At 43.4% G+C, this 18,451-nt stretch overlaps 1 protein-coding gene and 1 long non-coding RNA gene across 6 annotated transcripts in view; one reads left to right on the forward strand and one right to left on the reverse strand.

Moving 5' to 3' along the window:
• Nucleotides 1-18,451, forward strand: part of LOC126647738 (uncharacterized) — an 853,551-nt gene that overhangs the window by 622,311 nt on the left and 212,789 nt on the right. The gene's annotated exons all lie outside the window — the stretch shown is intronic.
• The window catches only part of FAM120A (family with sequence similarity 120A), a 51,788-nt gene that overhangs the window by 31,398 nt on the left and 1,939 nt on the right, over nucleotides 1-18,451 (reverse strand). For all 3 annotated transcript variants that reach the window (XM_050330234.1, XM_050330233.1, XM_050330235.1), the window contains exons 2-4: nucleotides 13,997-14,243; nucleotides 9,190-9,272; nucleotides 136-264 (exon numbers count right to left, since the gene is read on the reverse strand). In XM_050330234.1, coding sequence (XP_050186191.1) covers nucleotides 136-264; nucleotides 9,190-9,272; nucleotides 13,997-14,243 — 459 coding nt within the window. The remainder of the gene's footprint in view (nucleotides 1-135; nucleotides 265-9,189; nucleotides 9,273-13,996; nucleotides 14,244-18,451) is intronic.

The following is an 18,451-nucleotide window of genomic DNA, read 5'->3' on the forward strand; positions in this document are numbered from 1 at the left end:
TAAACCATCGCACAACAGATTCCTGTTATCAACTGATCAAACCCCTGTTTTCATCAAATGCAACTCTCCAACACAAATGTAGAGAGCAAGCAGTTAGAGAACCCAAACAAACCCGTATGTGGCTTTATACTTTACCTGTGAATGCTGAAAAACATCTTTTGCTATGGCATCCAAATCAGTGGTGTCCTGAATGTTGCGGACGTAGTCGGCTACGGCTTTGATCACTACGTCACACGGTGGTAAAACTAACTGGTGAGCACGTACCTGCACAAACAAACACACCAGCATGAGCACCAGGGCCACCAGCACACAGCCCAGAGCTCAGCTCTTACCTGCTGGCAATATATTCAACAAATTCCCTGTCGCCAGGTTTAGTATCTGATTACTTTCGGGCCTTCCACTTTGGTTTTAAGGCTTCACCTTAAGCGCTGACTCACACAAGTACAGTATATTTATATATATGTGAAACTTCAGCTCTGTGTAAATACCTGCTGGTTAAACACCAGATCCAACCACAGGCAAGGTTCAACACTGCTGATTCTTTTACTGCTTTCGAGCTGGACATTCCCTCTAGTGCAAAAGGCTGCATGTCATTCATCACACACCATAATCTTCATCACACACCATAATCTTCATCACACATCCACATATATCTATGCCAGAAAATATTTTGACACAGTTTATATTCTGAGTGTAAAGTGGTATCAGAATTGATGAGAAAGACCCACTGGGAACAGGAAGATGTCTGTGTGCACAGAAAAAGGAAGATTTGAAAATCAAATAGAATTAAAAAAAAAAAAAAAGGAGCATTCAAAGAAACTTATTTTCAAGGTTCTACAGAAATGAGCCTAAAAATTATTAGAAGATTGTAGTTTAATAATTAGTGTTTTCAGATTTTGTGCATTTCATTATCTGTAGCAGAATACACTGACACAGCTTCACAGCATGTGTAACATCTCAGGCAAGAAATTATTTTTCTTTCATATTATACATCAGCCAAGAAGGATGTCTGGGTTTCTCTTGTTGCTATGATGGCAATATCAACATGGTTACAGGGCTGATTATTATTTTGCAGACACAGATGATATTCTGAAGATAATTCCATTGACAAAATAATTTCAATATCCAGCATTAATGTTTCACCATCCAATTCCAGATGTGTCTGGCCTCCCACATTCACCAGTGATTTTAAGTGGATGAGAAACACGTGCTTTAATGCAAATTAAAAATTCCCCTTGTGCGTTTATGACCTGGGCCCAGAGACCACAGATACATCTACAAATCACAACCCAGGGTCCAGCCTTCCCAAGGTGTTGGGAAAATGCTGAATTCCCATCGATTCACTGGTCACTCACTCAGGCCATGGGACTGAAAAGGTGAGAATCACTTAGGACTTTGTAGCAAGAAGAAAGAGCTGGAAAAGCTTTGTGGGACAACATCCAAAGTCCCTATGAACAGAAGTTCCTGCAGCTCAGCAACCAGGTGGATGTGCCATTCCAGGGAGTTCTAGACTCACTCTTTGGCCTGACCCCTTCTTGTGCCCACGTGGAGAAAGGAGGGCAACTGGATAGTCCTGGAAACACCGGACTTCCACCTCAACACTCAATTGGTTCCTCCTGAACATAAACCAGAGATTATCCAGCCTGTGATTATGGGAATCACTGCTCTGACATGCTCCCTGTGATCCCACAGCGGGTACAGAAACTTCAGGTCACGGAACCATCCTGCACTACTGCAGAATTCCAGGCAGGGAGTGGTGCTGCCAGCTGGGGTTGAAAAGCTCCTCAACCACCAGCACCTCCTGCTCCCCATCCCTTGTGCTGCACACTCTCTCAGGGGCAGAAAAGAGGTCTCCAAATCCGTGTCCTACATTTCAGAGGCAGCCTGAGGATTTTCTAAAAATTCTGTCTGGAACCTCTGCACAGTTCTGGAGCGCTCTGCCTGTGCCTACAGGGGCAGCTGAGTTTTTGCTGTTAACATCTTTTAATCCGTGTATTTGCAAAATTCAGCGATTCGAGACTCGAGAGATCATTATTGTGATTTAACAGTTCTATTTTTAAGGTACAAAAAAAAAAGAAAAATCTTTATACATTCTTATTGCATTTGACACAGAGGGATAATACTTTACTAGAAAATACTGCAATTCAGCCTTGTCAGAAATGTTTATGCAAAATTCTGATTAATACTTCATTGGTTTTATCTTTGCAAGTTTAAAACCCGTATCACAACCCCTTTTCATTCTATATGGAGTCCACTATATGTGATTATTTTCTTCCCTGCCCTTATTTGATCCACTTATGATTGTAATTTCTTAGATTGCCTTCTTCATATTCAAACTATGGAATTTTTGCCAGATTCCCATTTTTATTAATTTCCTTCTCCTAATGTCTACTTTTTACAAATCTCAGGATGTTCATTCTATACCTGCTCACTCTCTACTAGAGATGAACTACATTATTTTATAAGCCTAAATTAAACATAGAAACAGACTGGTTTGGGTTGGAAGGGACCTGAAGGATCATCCAGTTTACCCCTGCCATGGGCAGGGACACCTTCCACTATCCCAGGTTGCTCCAAGCCCTGTCCAACCTGGCCTTGGACACTTCCAGGGACGGGGCAGCCACAGCTTCTCTGGGCAATCTGTGCCAGGGCCTGCCCACCCTCACAGGGAAGAATTTCTTCCCAATACCTAATTTAAACCTGCCCTCCTTCAGATTAAGGCCATTCCTCCCTGTCCTGTCACTCCATGCCCTTGTGAAAAGTGAACAGTTAAGAACAGTTCTGTTTAGTGTAGTCAGTGGCAGGGCAATTATTTCCATTTCAGATACTAAAATCCAAATTTTCAGTAGTGTGCACTCTGAATACACACAACAATACTAAATACACATCACACTCACATGTAAACTTAAGAGTGACAAATAATGATGATAACAGTTCGTCCCCATCTTGGAAGCAGAAGGAATAGATTTTCTTCTCCCTGGTAATCCAAGTCTGTTGCTGAACACCTCCCATTTTCCTTGTATGTGAAACAATTACCCATCCCTAAAGCAGCTGAATCATCCCATGGCTGTGTCATGCTGGATGTGCTCTCTGCAGAGCCCTTGCAGAAACCCTGAGCTGCTCCCTGAGTGTTCCTGCAATCTCTGCTTGGGAACACAGTGGATGACAGCAGTAAGCAATCTCCCCTTAATTTATGTCATCTCCAAGATGGCAATATTGAATAAACCATATAAAGCTGGCACCAAGAGAAGACATCCCATCAGTCTGGCACTAACACTCAGCTTGGGCCCAGGGAATATGGAGCTCAAGTGTGACCTATCAAGGACTCACATCACATATTGCTGCCATTCAGCTGCCTCTAAACAGCCTCAAGACCTCAACAGAGAATATTTTTAATTCCTGAAGTGAGACCTTCTCAAAGTATGTTTTACAGACCTTGAGACACTTCAGGTATTTGGATTTTCTTTTCTTCTGTTTCAAAGACAAGAGAACACCCTCAAAACTAAGAGTGTCATGACCTACACTACATAGAAGCCAAAAATGGAAGTGGTGAAATAAAGTGTACTTTCCTGATATTAAGGAGGAAAATATTTCTATCCATTTTAGAACTTTCCAGAAATCCAAAACTGTAGATTTTATATTGAATCCTAAAGAATGTTTCTAATCCTGTGTGCATTAAAATACGGGCTAAGTCTTACTGTGCATTAGGGATGGGGAAAATTCAGACTTGCAGCAGAAGTTACAGAGCACATGTTCATGGTTCAAACTCAATTTTAGTATGGCACAAAGCGTTTCAGAGCAAAAGCAGCAGCATGTTTTACCAGTTTCTCATTAGAAGAGATTTCTTCCTAGAAGTTATTTTTTCCCTTATGCTCTACAGAAAAGTTTCAGACAAGGAACAACATGGAAAATCAGTTTTGTAAGGCAAATATGGGGGGTGGATCCCACACTGGGAGGTGATCAGGTTGGAGAGCTGATGCCTGAAAAGGGCCTGATTTCTTTGTTAGCTGTAAAAGGACTCCTTCAGTTTGTGACAGAGCACTGACAAAAATCACAAGGGACCTATTTGTGCACTCTGAAGATTAAGTGGGGAAAGGCCATGAATTCTACAGAGGTATTTGTCAAAATGAGAGGCAGACAGTAACACTACAAACCCTGAAGCTGCAAGATAAAAATGTCCTGAGTTTGACAACATAAACTTGAAAAAACCCTTTTTTGGAAGAGAACAGGCTCACATAAGCACAACTCCAAGGGATGAGCAGAGTAGTGTAGAAGGTACCTAAGCTACAGCTGGGAAAAGCTCCCTGGCTCTGGGAACACCCCAGTTGCCCACTGTCTTCAGGAAGCACAGCCTTTAGAAGCTAATCAACACCACACTTACTGCTGTGCCTGCTGGAAACAGATAACTGGATCAATTTTATTTTCAAACCATGAAAAAAAGACACCTCAAACATTCAGAGGCAACCCATAGGAAACACTTTTTTTTCCGCTGGCTGAAGATACGAAGGATACTACAACAAATTGCCTGGGTTTTGGTATTTCTGCCTTGTATTTTTTATCAGAGATGCCAACCAAACTGTTTGGATCTTGTATCAGCCTTTGAATGTTAAAAATACTTCATCTTAGGAGCTTGGAGTGCATCTGATCTAATGATAAATTTTCTGAAGAGGCAAGAAGTTCCCTGGATGACTTAAAATCCTCTCAGATCCGCAAAGCTCAGCTTTTCCCTGAAGATCGGGTTATTCAATTAAAAATTCTCTCTCCTCCTCCCTCCATCCTGGTTGAGAAACTGACCTCTTTCTGCATGGTAACAATAATTCACAGGGCACGGGCATTGTTTGCTGACAATTTGTACACACAGGACATGGAGAAAACCAAATCTGAACAGGGAACAAGAATTATGTCAGACAGCAAAGGGGAGAGCAGGAGCACAAGCCAAGGATGTGATCCAGCCAGACTTCACCGAGCCCTGTGTGACAGCCCTGCACGCCACGCGACCCCGAGGGCTGGGCTGCCATCCAAGACACCCTGACAAGCCAGAGGGACGAACCAACAGAGGCCTCAGAAATGCTACAGCCACAAAAGCGAAGCCTTGCACCTGGGCAGGAATAAACCTGGCTGCTCCACAGGCTGGAGCTGTGCCAGAGGGACCTGGGGCTCCTGGAAGGCGGCAGCAGCTGCAGCAGGAGCCAGCAAGGTGCACCCTGGGCTGTGCAGCAGCAGCACGGTGACAGAGCCAGGGATCCTGCTCTCAGCACGTGGCAGGTCACCTCCAGAGCACTGCATCCCAGCTGGGGCTCCAGCTGGGTGTCAGAACAGCTGAGCTGGTTCTGCACAAAGCCTCCAGATTGTCAGGGAGTTGGGAGCAGTTGCTCTGCAAGAAGGGGCTGAGGGAATGGGGCTCATTCAGCCTGGCAAAGACAAGGCTTTGAAGATTCAGCCTTCCAGTCCCCACAGAAAGGTGACTGAGCACACGGAGCCAGCTCTTCACAGCAGTGCGTTGTGTAAGAGCAAGAGACACCAGACATAGCCTGAAACAAGATGGGCTCAGACTAAACACCAGGCAAAGCATCTTCACCGTCGGGACTGTCAAACCACAGGGCAGGCTGCCCAGACAGGTTGTGCAGCTTCCAACCTCAGAGATTTCCAAGACTAGTCTAGGCAATGCCCTGAGCAACCTGCTCTGACCTCAAGCTGACCACACTTTTGCACAGGAGGTTGGACTAGGTAACTTCCTGAGGTCCTTTCTGACCTGCATTATGATGACCCTTAGCATCATAAAAACCCACAAACAAGAAGGCACTTACTTGAAGTGTATCTTAATAGTACCACCTTTGTTATCTGAGCAGCAGCAAATTACCTAAGCATCTACTTCACACCTTAGTCCCTCTGGCAGACACCCTCCGGAGTCAACAACCTGAGTAAGACAGGAATTTCCTACAGCGATTCAGAGAAGGAGCCCAATCTGCGTATTTTGGATTGCTTTCTGGAAGCATCTCTCCTTCCCTCTCCACTGAGATGGAACAACCAAGGAGATGGAGTTTCCCTGCGTACTCTCCTTACTCACAAAGGGAGACTGCATTAAGCCTTGTTTCTAAGGTTACCTTGTGAATGAAGAGTCAGCACTTCTTCAGTGGTCTGTACTCCCAAACAGGCACTAATTCATTCCAGAGGTAAGAAACTGCCCTCCCCATCTCATTCTGACAGTACTGTTCATTGATCTGGAAGCTCCATACTGTAACCAGCTTTCCCAGAATAAGAACCAAACTGTCTTTGTCTTAAAAGATAAATCCCAAAGCACACAAACAAAAAGCAGGATAATGCTGGCTTCCAAACAAGGTCAGTTGATCTCTCAGGAAGTCAATCAACTCCTTTCTTGTTTCAAACCCCTGACTGGGGTGGTCATTTCAGTGAACTCTGCTCTCAGGCAGGTGACAGGACACGAGCCCAGGCCTGCACATTTATTAGATGCATTATCTGTTTCCACAGGGACATTTGGACAGATGAGAGCCTGACTCAGAATAGCTCACAGGGATGTGTTTGATTCCTTCTCCCTTTTGCAGCAACAGCAGTTCATATCTCTTCATTTAAATCTGGCCGTGGAACCTTCACAGCTCTGCTGAGCTGATGGTAATTGTTGGTGTCTCCTGAAAGGCTTTTCATGCAGCACACAGAGACTGTTTGGTTCATTTCCTTCCAGATGTGAAGTACGGATTCTTCAGTCAGGTTTTCACTTCCTTTCCTTTTTCCCACTTCTACTCAGCTGCTCCTGGATGAACAACCCCCACCTCGTGTCCCTCTTTAAAACAGAGGTAGGAGCTCCACAGGTTTGCTTTTTCTCCCCTCCCCATGGTGACACCTGAGCAGACACAGCAATTTCTATCAGCAAAGCTGGTTCTGTCTTTTCTAAGTTACACTTTTTCACTGGTGAACTGACAAAGCTTCACTCATAGGAAAAGTAACATTTTGGTAAAGCATAATAAAAGATTGAGAGAGAATGCAGGAAATAAATTGTATATTATTAACTGTCACAGCTCTCCCTGAAAAGCAACAGATTCAGCCACTGGAATGGAATATGTCAGCTTTGATTCTCAAGATCACACTGTCCTAGAGACAAAAGATTAAAATCTTTACTGAATGAGAAAAAGCTTTCTAAATCCTGAGTTGAATGAGGTGTGGGACCTGAGCCCTCCAAGCATGGAGAACACCCCGTTGTAACTCTAAATAGACACAACAAAGCAAAGTTTGTAAGCACAGCCCAGGAAGGACATCCTGGGGAAACACAACAACTTCCCCCCATTCCCAGTTTTCATGAAGGCTTGCACTGTTCTGAAACTACTCTCTGCTATCAGCCTTGTGGCTAACACAAATGTCTTAAAGGTTTTTTTAAGCATTCATAAAATTTAGAAGAAATATTGCTCTGTGCACATCTATGGTGAAGAGACCCCTACAGAGAACTGTGATGACATCACTGACATACTAGTGTGTCAACTGAAATTAAACTCAATTACTGAGCTCCTGAAAGAAGTTATCATTTCAAACCATGAGCACCATGAACCTAAAGAAACAAGCAGCAGTTGTTCCATGACCAGCAACTAATGAAGACTGGGTTGCTGCAGACATGTCCTTCCATGTGACACCATCACCAGGCAGCAGACAGAGGTGCTGTGGCCAGCTTGGGGCTGTGCACTGGCAGCAAAGCTGACCTGAAATTCAACAAACCCTGTGTTGTGCAAGCCTTTCCCTCAGTCAGGGCATTTATCCGGGGCTTTGCACTGATAACACTGTAGCAGTTGTCGTGGAATCTCCAAATGGAAACTGCTTTCATATCTGATTACACTGTCCAACAGACGAAATACATCAGGGAAGAACTGCCTGAGGAGGCCCAGGGATGCTCTGTGGGAACACACTGCGTTTCCTTGGGATGCCAACCACAGAGCTCAGGTGGTGTTTCCATTGAAAATGTACATCGAGAAGCAAAAATGACAAACACCCAATTTGCATTCAAGTAATTCAGTATAAATTCAGAGGGCTTTCCAGGAGGTCTAAGTGTCTGAAGTCATATTCTGAACTCGCTGTCAAATAAGTCTACTCAGCCTAGACCACAGAAAAGTATCATCAGAAAGTTTATCAACCACTTGTTGAGAAGTCCTACATTTTAACCTTTTTAGTAAAAAACGAAAAACACAGGCACACACTTTCATTTTTTCACCTCAAGTTTTACAAGGAAGCAGCAAACATGCATGCAGGTTTTGTTTTGCCACTGCAATGTGCTGACACTTACCTTCCTAAACACAGGAGTGGCAGCAAAATAGGGGATGAGCGTAACATCAGATGTCACAGCTGGTCATTAGGCAATACACATGCAAGCCCTAAAAATTCTGCTGAAAATCTGGAATCTGGTTTTAAATTCTAATTTTGGCCAAACAAGTTACAACTTCTCAAGGCTTAATAAACTTTTGTTGTAGAGATAACAAAACATTCAAGCAGCATTTACAAAAAGTGGATTACTTGCTGCGTGGTCCACCTTTGGAGAAAGGGAAACAAATACATCTGTTGTGGCAGAGAGAGAGAAAGGTCGCTATGATCCCATTCTCTGATGTGTCCAGTTTCCCTTTTATAGCCATTTACTTGGCAGATGCACAAAGCAATTGTGATGAAGCAGCAGAACACACATGCTGTAAACTAAGAGCATCAGACAAGTTCCTTGTCTCAAACCACCCCCCTCAAAACTACTGAAGCCACTTCAGCTTTCTTGTGCAACATATTCTCCAGGGTATTTACGCTTTAAGTACCAAAACCTGACTATTACACACAAATTCAGAGCAGCAGACAATAAAACAAGATGGGAGGAAGATATACAGCTCATTATTTTTCATAGCTGAAGAACATGACTAAACAAAAAACTCTCCTCTTAAAGAAAGAGGAGAGCAAGAAGCTGCATTCTCCAAGCCAAACCACACTGGAGCTGTGGCTCGTGCAGCTGAAGGGCACTGAGGGGGATCACACAGGCTAAGTTTAGCCTTGTAAGGCTCCTGACCCCAGGTATCCTCTGGAGCCAGGACTGGGACACCTGAGGGTGACTGAGCACAGGGGCCTCGCAGAGCTGCTCTCAACTAACCCATCACACTGCTCTGGTGTGTAGCATTGATTTTAGCTTAATTGCTCCTGGTTATATTAAAATTGTACCTTAAGTGAAGCTAGTGGATGTTCTGGACCAAGTAAACTCCAATGAAAGGAAGCCAAATCTTCATCAGGTAGAATATGATTACCTGGAACATAATGCAGAACTCATTTAAGTACATCACAAAATGTTACACACAGTTTCCACGTACAGCAAACAAATCTGCAATCAGCCCTCAACTCCCCATCAAGAGGATTAACAGATTAAACTTGCAGATAGCTTTTTGCTACTCCAGAAAAACCTAATTAGCATTCTGCTGCTGCAGCAAGAGCCACTTCCCTGTGTGTGAGGAGCACTCTTGCATGAAAGCAGCTCACTCACAGCAGCAGCAGGGCCAGGGACAACACGGGATCCACCTCACCGGGTGTGTCCTGCCAGGGAATCCTCAACAGCATTTCATGGTGCAGGTGCAACAGTGTAAGAACACACCCTAGAGCTCCCTGACTTTCTGCATCCCAGCATGGGCCGTTACTGATCCCCATGGGAGCTGCCTCTGGAATCTGCCCCCTGTGCAGCATGGGTCAGGCAGCAAGGCACCAGGCACGTTTATCCAACCCTCAACACAATCTAAACACAGCTTTATCCAACACTTAGCAGGTGCCCAATTCCTGAAGTTTTCTTTTGCTGACCTGACCAGGTCAGATGGGACCCTGGGCTGGCAGCAGCAATGGAACTGGGAGATCATTTTGTTGTTTCCATGGACCGAGACTGTATTTACCACACTGTTCAGTGGAAGATCACTCACACTGTGTTTTTTTTCTAAAGCACATCACACTCAACAAAGAAATAAAAAAACCCAAACCACCAAACCTAAAAAATTCTCACTAGGAAACATTTCAAACATTTGAATTAACCAAAGATGCAACTAATCAACCACTGTTTAAGTTCAGTGGCTGTGGATCCAAACTTTCCAAAGAGCTAAACAGGATGTATTCTTAAAATTCTGGGAGAAAGCTTCAGGATACTTTCTATACCTGGTTTTATAAAGCAGCAACTTACTAGTGAATGCATTGTTCACAGAGAATACTAGAAGATTCTTTGAACATTACAACAATTGTTTCTTTTCTTAGTATTTTTTGCTTGTAAACATCTAGTTTGCTCTTAGAGGTCTTTAACATGTGAAAGGCAGGAAAGCTACCCCCTGCCTGGTAATGCCTCTTGGAGAGAGAAGTCTTTGTGTCCAATCAATACTTTACCCACTACCGAGATCTCCAGCAAGAAGATATTATCATTTTTATTCATTAGGAGCTTTAAACTCACATCATAAAGATTCAACAAGTTTGCATAAAATAGCCACACCCTCACTAATCTAGTCAAGGTAAGATTAAGATTAGACAGTGTCTATAATACAGGTCTGACAAAATCTATTGCAGCCAGAGCGCTCTATGATAACGGACAATAACTCCTACAGATGCTGGAATTGCTTCTCTCCCTTCCACCAAAACCTCAATTTTGTTTGGTCTCCATCTGTCATTGCAGTTAATTCCATCCCCCTGCACACACATAAGGCAGCGTCGCCGTTTGATCAGCTCTCACCCCGTACTGAAGGGTAGGATTTAGGATGCTGAAGTGCAGCAGTGTCTTCTGTGGGCCAAATAAGAAGTGATGCCTGTACTTACCTTATGTAGCTCTAAAATTTTACTGAGGAACAGAACGAGATTCCATAACTAAACACGTTACAAAGTGCTGTCACAGTGGGAAAGAGATCAGCGTTACATAAGCAACCTCTATTTCTTGACCTGGCTGAACAACCTCAACATATATTGATTTTTCCCATTTTAATGGCTTATTATAGTATATGCCTTAGTTTTTTTAAAAGCAATTAGATACTAATTGAAGCCAATGCCCTTTCTAAAGACTTCACTGAATTACAGCCCTATACCTCACACTGGGTTTGTTTTTCTGCTGTTGAAGCTTGGGCTTCTTTTTTTTTTTTTTTTTAAATTATTCTGAAGTGTTTGAGTCAAAATTTACAAAAGAACCCAAATCAGCTCCCTGTTTACACCAGCAGCAGTTAGAACAGAACTTTTTAAGAGCACACTCTCAGAGGATGCAGTATCCAGACCACATTTTAACTGCCCATGCCAAGGATACTCCTTATATTATAAAGCTATTGCTACAAACCCCTTTGCAAGAAAAGCTGGAAGAAGGAAAATGCTATAAACCAAATGAACCAAGCACAGTGTACACAGAACCTGCTCAGAAAGCAAGCTTTAGAAGTTTGTCTGGCTGGTACAGTCAGAAAAATATTTTGCTGCAATACTTCAATAAGACACTTTAGCCCTGAAAAGCTCAATCCCAAATCACTTGCCACTGACAACACTTTTATAACTGCCCAGGTTGATGTCACTCCTCAGGCTTTTCCATCTGCTCAATGTGAGGCTGAAACTTTCAGCATCCCCAAACTGATCCTTGGAGTTAATGACAAGAAAATATCTGAGTAGAAAGAAATTTGAGTTTTCTGGATAAAGGGAAACAGAAGCCCTGAAGTTGAATATGGATATCATAGCTATTGTGACAGGTCAGGCTTTCTGGAATTGTGAACATTAAAACAGCATCTTAACTGTCTTTATTTCAGAGTACATTGTTTTATTCCTACATGAAGTATTGGCATGGGGAGTTACATTGCTGTACCCAGCAAAAAAATTCATGTGCCTTTTCATGTCATAAACTCTCACTCACTCCTTCCTACTTCTTTATTCTACTTATCAAGACTAAAAAGACCCAAAGAAGCCACAGGAGCAAAGGCAGAATAACCTGTGAAGCCAGATGAGCCCCTATATATTCAATGAAAATATAAAAATTTAAATTTGAATGAGCTTAAACGACTCTGTGCATACACACAGTTAGTATTTTATTTTAAAAAACAGTTACTACATTACCAAGATTGCAAAAGTGAAAACATGTTGCAAGTACTTTAAGTCAAACTGTATCTGTTTGTTGTCAGCTTATATAATCACTTCCTATCCCAAATACCTAGGGTTCCTAAAGTTCACTCATATAAAAATAACACAAAAGGTCCAAGTGCAGGAAGATCTCTGGAGTAGCTTTCTGTTCTAACCCTGACTTCCATGAACTTTATTCTGCTTACTCATACTGAACACACACACACAAGAAATGCAAAGGAATACCCAGAACTGAACTCATAGTTGAACTGGGTTTTTTTAACCTTTGTACCAATTTGGCAGAGGGGGAGGGTGGAAGAAGTTCCCAAATATCTCTCTCTAGTTATCACGTGAAATGACCTCAAATTTCTTTCTCCTAAGAGCAAGTTCAAAAATATTTGGTCATGTAAGATAGCAAGAGAGAAAAACATTCAGGAGCTTCTTGCATAAAACTGCAAACTCTTCAGAAACTTTACCAGAACTTTTCTCACCTATTGTTTGATACAACCAGGCAAAGCCTCAGCAGGCCATGCAGCTGGGGGCTGTGTGATGAATTAAAGCCATGCCATCCCTGTGTACTTCCCAGGAACCCCCAAAAAACATATCTGCAACTAGGAAACTGCTTTTCCAGCAGTAATTCTTACTCACTGAACTGGCATGCACCAACTTATTTATAGACTGCAGAACAAAGCCAAGCAATAGCAGTTCTGTCATGCAACTCCTGCAATGGCAGCTCAGCCAACCCTCTGCCTGCCCTCCCTACACCTGTGCAGGCAGGAAAAGCACACGCTGACAAAAAGCAACTCCAACCAGTCAAATACTTGTGGCTTTCTACTGCCAGATCCACTGGTTCTTTCCTTCTTAACATGGAAGGTGCCTGCCTGGACTGGAAACACTATTAAAGACTACTAAAATAGTAGTATTTTAAAGCAGTAACACGTAGCCTCTCTCATTCACAGCTTTCGAAGGAGAAGTTTTATTCCTCTATCACGTACCAACACTGAAACACAAAGTCAGCAAGAAAATAAAAAGAAAATCCAGTTTTCTTAATTTGTTTGCACAGCATGACAAGAACATGGCTGCTCCAAAAAAGCAGTTAGAATGCTGTTCCAAATAAATCTTAACTCATTGGAGTCAACTTTGTCAGTAATTAATTCACTCTTCCATCTGAGAGAGTACAACAGTTATTCTCTACCACTGCTATGGAAATAGAGTGTGTTAAAACCGTCCCATTTAAACAGAAATGTGAAACTGGAGACATTCCCACCTATGCTTCTTACAGATCCCACACCACTGAGCATGAGAAGCAGGAGGGCTGAGAAAAGTAGCCAGACAAAACCAAAGGACTGGTACAATGTCAGTCACCTGCGCTCTCAGAAATGTGGAGTTTCACTCAATTATAGACTACAAAATATTGTTGGTGCAGCTGATGTGCTGCCTGCCATATTTGTCCAATACTCATTTTGAAGGGGAAAAAAGAGGCCCTGCAACCCAAACACCATCACTCCATAGGTGTTATTTTTAGGCAGAATTCAGGACAGAAGCACAGTTCCAGTCTGCAAAGTGTATCATTGACTCTAGACCTGAAAAGGGTCTAGTTTCAATGGGGGTCTAGAAAAGGACCCAAACAAGTAGAATCACAACTGTCCTGATTTCCCCCCACCCACGGATAACATTTTGGCCAGGCAGAGCTCTGCCAAACCTCCACTTTCAACTCTTCTTTCTAGACAGCCACAATTTGCATCGCTCGCAGGTCTCTACAAATTGGGCATGTCTGCCCTCATAAACACACATCCAGTCCACAGCAGGAATGTCTGGAACAAAGGGATGCCTTTCCCCAGGTGCTCTGTCAAATTACACACACGTTATTTTAAAGCAGTTAACAGACACCAAAATCGTAAGGCTGACTAGCAGCATCTTCACTTACCTAAAAGAGCAGCAAAAATAGGAAAGCGATTTGGATTCAGGTCCAGTTGCTTGGCAACTTCATGCATTAGGTATTGGCTTGTTGTGAGGCTTTTCCCATTCCGGCTCAGTTTTAGGGCATGGGCACTGAAATAGTAAGGGATGTTGCACAATGCATAATCGGAGTCATATGCAACCAAACCATGGAAACCTTTTTCTCTGCAGAAAGCAATTACTTCTTGATGATGATCCTCAATGCTCTGTGCAACCTATAGTGGAAGATAGAGCAATTAGCTCCAGTGTAAACGGCAGCACTGATTTATCACAACTCTTACGATATAGTGGGTCTTTCTGAGACTATACATGAGCATTTAAGACACCCGAGATAAATCTGAAGTAATTAAACCAATCCAGTGACGCAGCACACATGGACAGGACACAGGGAGTGCTCGGAAGCCCAGCACACACTCCTGGAAGCCCCCACACTGCAGTGGATTCTGTACTGCTGAACTCATCTGAAGGAACTGTTTATGACAGAAACACTCAAAACTCCAAAGGTATTACTGTACCATGTCTGTCCCATTCATGGGGAAAGCCTTGAGGCTGGGGGTACTCCAGCAGCTCAGCACACCAAGGTGTCCCCCCAGGAACAAGCAAACCCATGATCCCTTTTAAAGATTTCTGGCCCTCTTTTAAAAGAGCCAAACACAACCCCGGATGAACAGAGGTAACTTTCTACACCTTTCAAATGCCCACCTTGCTGTGTTAAGCCAAGATTTTCCACTTTCAGCCTGTCCCTTCACACACAGCTGTGTCTGATGGGGCAAACTGCTTTGAGTTTATAGCCCAAACTTCACCTCTCCATTCCTGTTGCCTAGCAAAGCACATATTTTAGGCTCGAACAGACATGTTGTGCAGGGAGACATGGGCCAATTCCTGATGTTGGAAATACAAAAGCAACCCTTTTTTATCAAGAAGCTTATACTGAAACCAAAAACCCCATGAGGACAGGTCAGTCCGGGGTGTGCTGCATTCCTACACACTGTCAGGAACTGCTACAACTCCAGTGAGCACACACACAACTCCAGCCAGCTGAGGGCTTTGGATCCCTAATGCTTCCACCATAACACATAACACACACTCAGTGATTTGGAAACCCCCTTGCAAGCTGGGTGTTGGTATAACCTCCCCTCACCGAGTATTCCATTTGAACAACACTGTAGATAAGCAAGCTATCCCAAAATAGACCAGTACAAAACTATTAGCCTCAGTCTCCACAGCACGCATGAATAACTACAGCCTTAGTGCCAGCCAGGCCATTTATATCCTCTGCACAACAGGAGAGAGGGTCCCAAACTCCACAGCCCTACCCAGCAGCCCTTCAGCCATCCACAGCAAGTTTACAGAGACCCTTACTCTTCTACTCATGCCTTGCACTCGAACCTGACGCTGAATTATGGTATTCCAGGGAGATATGTCAAATTTTGCTTCTCTCTTGCACCTTCATGAGACGTTCCCTTCCAAGTTAAATCCCGAGCAGCAGAACAGCCAGCGCCTTGCCTGTGATATTCCTGATCAAACACCAGCTCACCAAGCTCTCCCTCCTCCTAATCCTACCACCTTGTAGTCTTCAGAAAATGTTACTTCTTCAGAAACTTCCTCGATGGAGTGTTTTTGAAATTTACTTTGTTCATGAGAAAAACACAGGTATTTATTTTCTAACAATGATGCTGTCCCCAGCACAAGGCGTGAGGGAAACCATAAACATCTTTGGAGGAATTTAAAGACACCAGATTTACATAGTTCCTAACTAAAGGAGGGCAACTTAGGCTTCACCCCACCTGCAGGCCCCAGTCTTCACAGGTTTTAAATTAGAAAAACCCCTCCAATGTTATTTTCATTAAGGGTAGATAGATTTCAATTTCATTAATATATCAAAACCCAACCTCTCTGCATGCACGACAAGCACCCATGAACTATAAAAAAACCAAGTGAGAACTCCTCTGCAGCACTAGGTGTGACACAGGTGCAGATAACACAAGAGGAAGCTTGGTGTGCCTGCTCTGATCTCCTCTGAGCTACTTCCTCCACCTCCAGAGCCCCAGGTCCCTCCCCGTGTCACTGAGCTGGAAACTGCTGGCTGTTCAGGGAATATCAGAATCCACGTTCAAATAACTGATCCAGCACAGGGAAAGGAGCTGTATTTACCAAAGTACAGTTAACCCACAACATAAAACTCTACCTAGACAAAAGTCAGAAATACCTCGTGGCTCTCACAAACACAGACATACCCAGGCAATGTGCCTGGGTTCAAAACCAACCCAGGGAGGGGGGACACGGGGGAAATCACAGCCAGGAGTTTGGAATCATTTTCAAGTCTAAATCTTGTGTAAACATTAACAGCGCTGGCTCAGGAGAGAATCCTGCCTGAGTAAGCGGGCACAAGCACCTTTAGGTACTGAGAACAAAACAGTCTCCCCAAAACATTAACGTTAAGATCTCCACTGCATAAATATTTAAATTTTAGCAAACCTACTTCACATAAAAGTTTTCTTGAAAGAATTATTCCCCCCAAACTGAAAAATACCAGGTCACGACGAAGCTAAGAACCCGCAGGATATTTGTTATAACCTGGAGGAACCTGTTATTTTTACATCCTGCTGAAACCATCTGTGAGTGATTTATAATTGCTCTGGATGGAAGACATTACTCTTTTTCTCCCCTCTAATTACCAAAATAGATTAAATTCATAGCAGTTCTTAGCTTCACGCAGAAATCTTCTACTCAAGACTCAAATGCTTCCTAAAAATATGAAAATCAGGTTCATATTTAAAGTCAATCAGTATTCTCAAACCCAACTTCTCAAAACAAAGCAAGAAAACATTGCAATTTAACAACTGTCTTATGCAGATGCAAATTTTTAAAATCACCCATACATGCAAATAAAAAAATCACACCTTCAAGATGCATCTGCTCTCTGCCCATCAGGAGGGCTATGTCAAAGTGAGAGCAAGAATAAAACTGGAAGAAGGTTTAGAGAAAGAAAGATATATGCAATAAAGCAGATTTAGAAAGATAATAAATCATGTCAGAGAAGAAGAAAAGCAGAGAAGGAACATGATTTAAGCTCAGCAGTATCTTTGATGTGTATTATGCATGTGACCACTATAACCGTGCAATATCCTTCCTAACCTGAAAAAGAATCCATTAAAACCAGATTTATCCACAGAGTTTCTCAACAACTGAAAAAATGAGGCATCAAACGGGAATTGCTGATACCCTTCCCATCCCCAGGACAGCTGAGAGTGGGGAGAACCCACAGTTTGGACATGCAGGGTGGTGGCTCAGGGGTGTGAACAGCAACAAACTTTCCCCCCTCGCCTCCAGTACCTGGTAATAATGAGCTGCCAACAACCTGACACAAATACCCACCCCACAAACCTTCCCCATCAAAACTGTCAGGATGTTGTATTTATGGGGATTTGAGGAGTTTGGGGTATTTTTCTAATTACAGAAAAGGGACTCGGTATGATGAGTCCTCCTATGGCTGCTTCCAGAGATTAGGAATAAGGCCTGTTACCAAGAAACCATAAAGGAGCTAATGCTGCAGCTAAGCTTGAAAGTAAACAAAGTGCTACAGGTGACACCACTGTCAAATGTGGCAGTTTGGTTTGGATGTAAGACACCTGAGCCAGGTCTGAGACAAGAAAGTGTTTAACGAACTAACTGCCAGTTCAACATGCTACAAAACTACTACAAACACCCCATTCCCAGTGATATCAAACCAGCTGCCTTCCTGTCAGGTACTATGCATTTCAGTGTAGCGTTAAACAAAGTCTCCACTTTAATACATTAAAAGAAAACAACATCCTTATTTCACCCCATTCATTGCTTTTACTAATCATCTCTAAGTCTCAGTAACAAAAAAAGGAAGATTTATAATGCAGATTTATACTGCACAAACAGATCAAGGTAAAGACCTTCACCACATGGGGCCTAAAACTTTTTGCTCGAAGAACAAAAGTAGTTCCTAGCCACAAGAAAAAAAAAAAAAAAAAAAACAAAAAGTTCAAATGAGAGGATGTTTCCGCTGTCGTGCAAATTCCCACCATCCAAGACACGGTAACACAATCCTGCTTCTAGGCTGGCCAGGGAAACACACGACTGCAGCAGACACGGCCATCACCCCCTCACTTTAAGCAAGGCCGAGCCCTCGGCACAGCTCGACGGGCCCTGCGAGAACGAGCTTCGCCTCCGCTTCCAGTTCGTTCCACACGCGCCGTGGCCCCGGCCCGGTGACCCAATCCCGGCAACAGGGTGGGACTTCCAGCGCCGAACACCCGCTGCCAGCCCGGGGTGGCTGCACTCCAGCCCCGCGTTCCTCCATGGACGGGCCTGGCCCCGCGAGCAGGGAACTACGAGGGAGCAACAGCAGCTCCCGCCCCGCTGGCAGAACTAGGAGAAACTTCACCCAAAG

The sequence above is a fragment of the Myiozetetes cayanensis genome, unplaced genomic scaffold (genome assembly GCF_022539395.1).
Source record: "Myiozetetes cayanensis isolate MyiCay16 unplaced genomic scaffold, myiCay2020 scf40, whole genome shotgun sequence".
Classification (NCBI taxonomy): domain Eukaryota; kingdom Metazoa; phylum Chordata; class Aves; order Passeriformes; family Tyrannidae; genus Myiozetetes; species Myiozetetes cayanensis.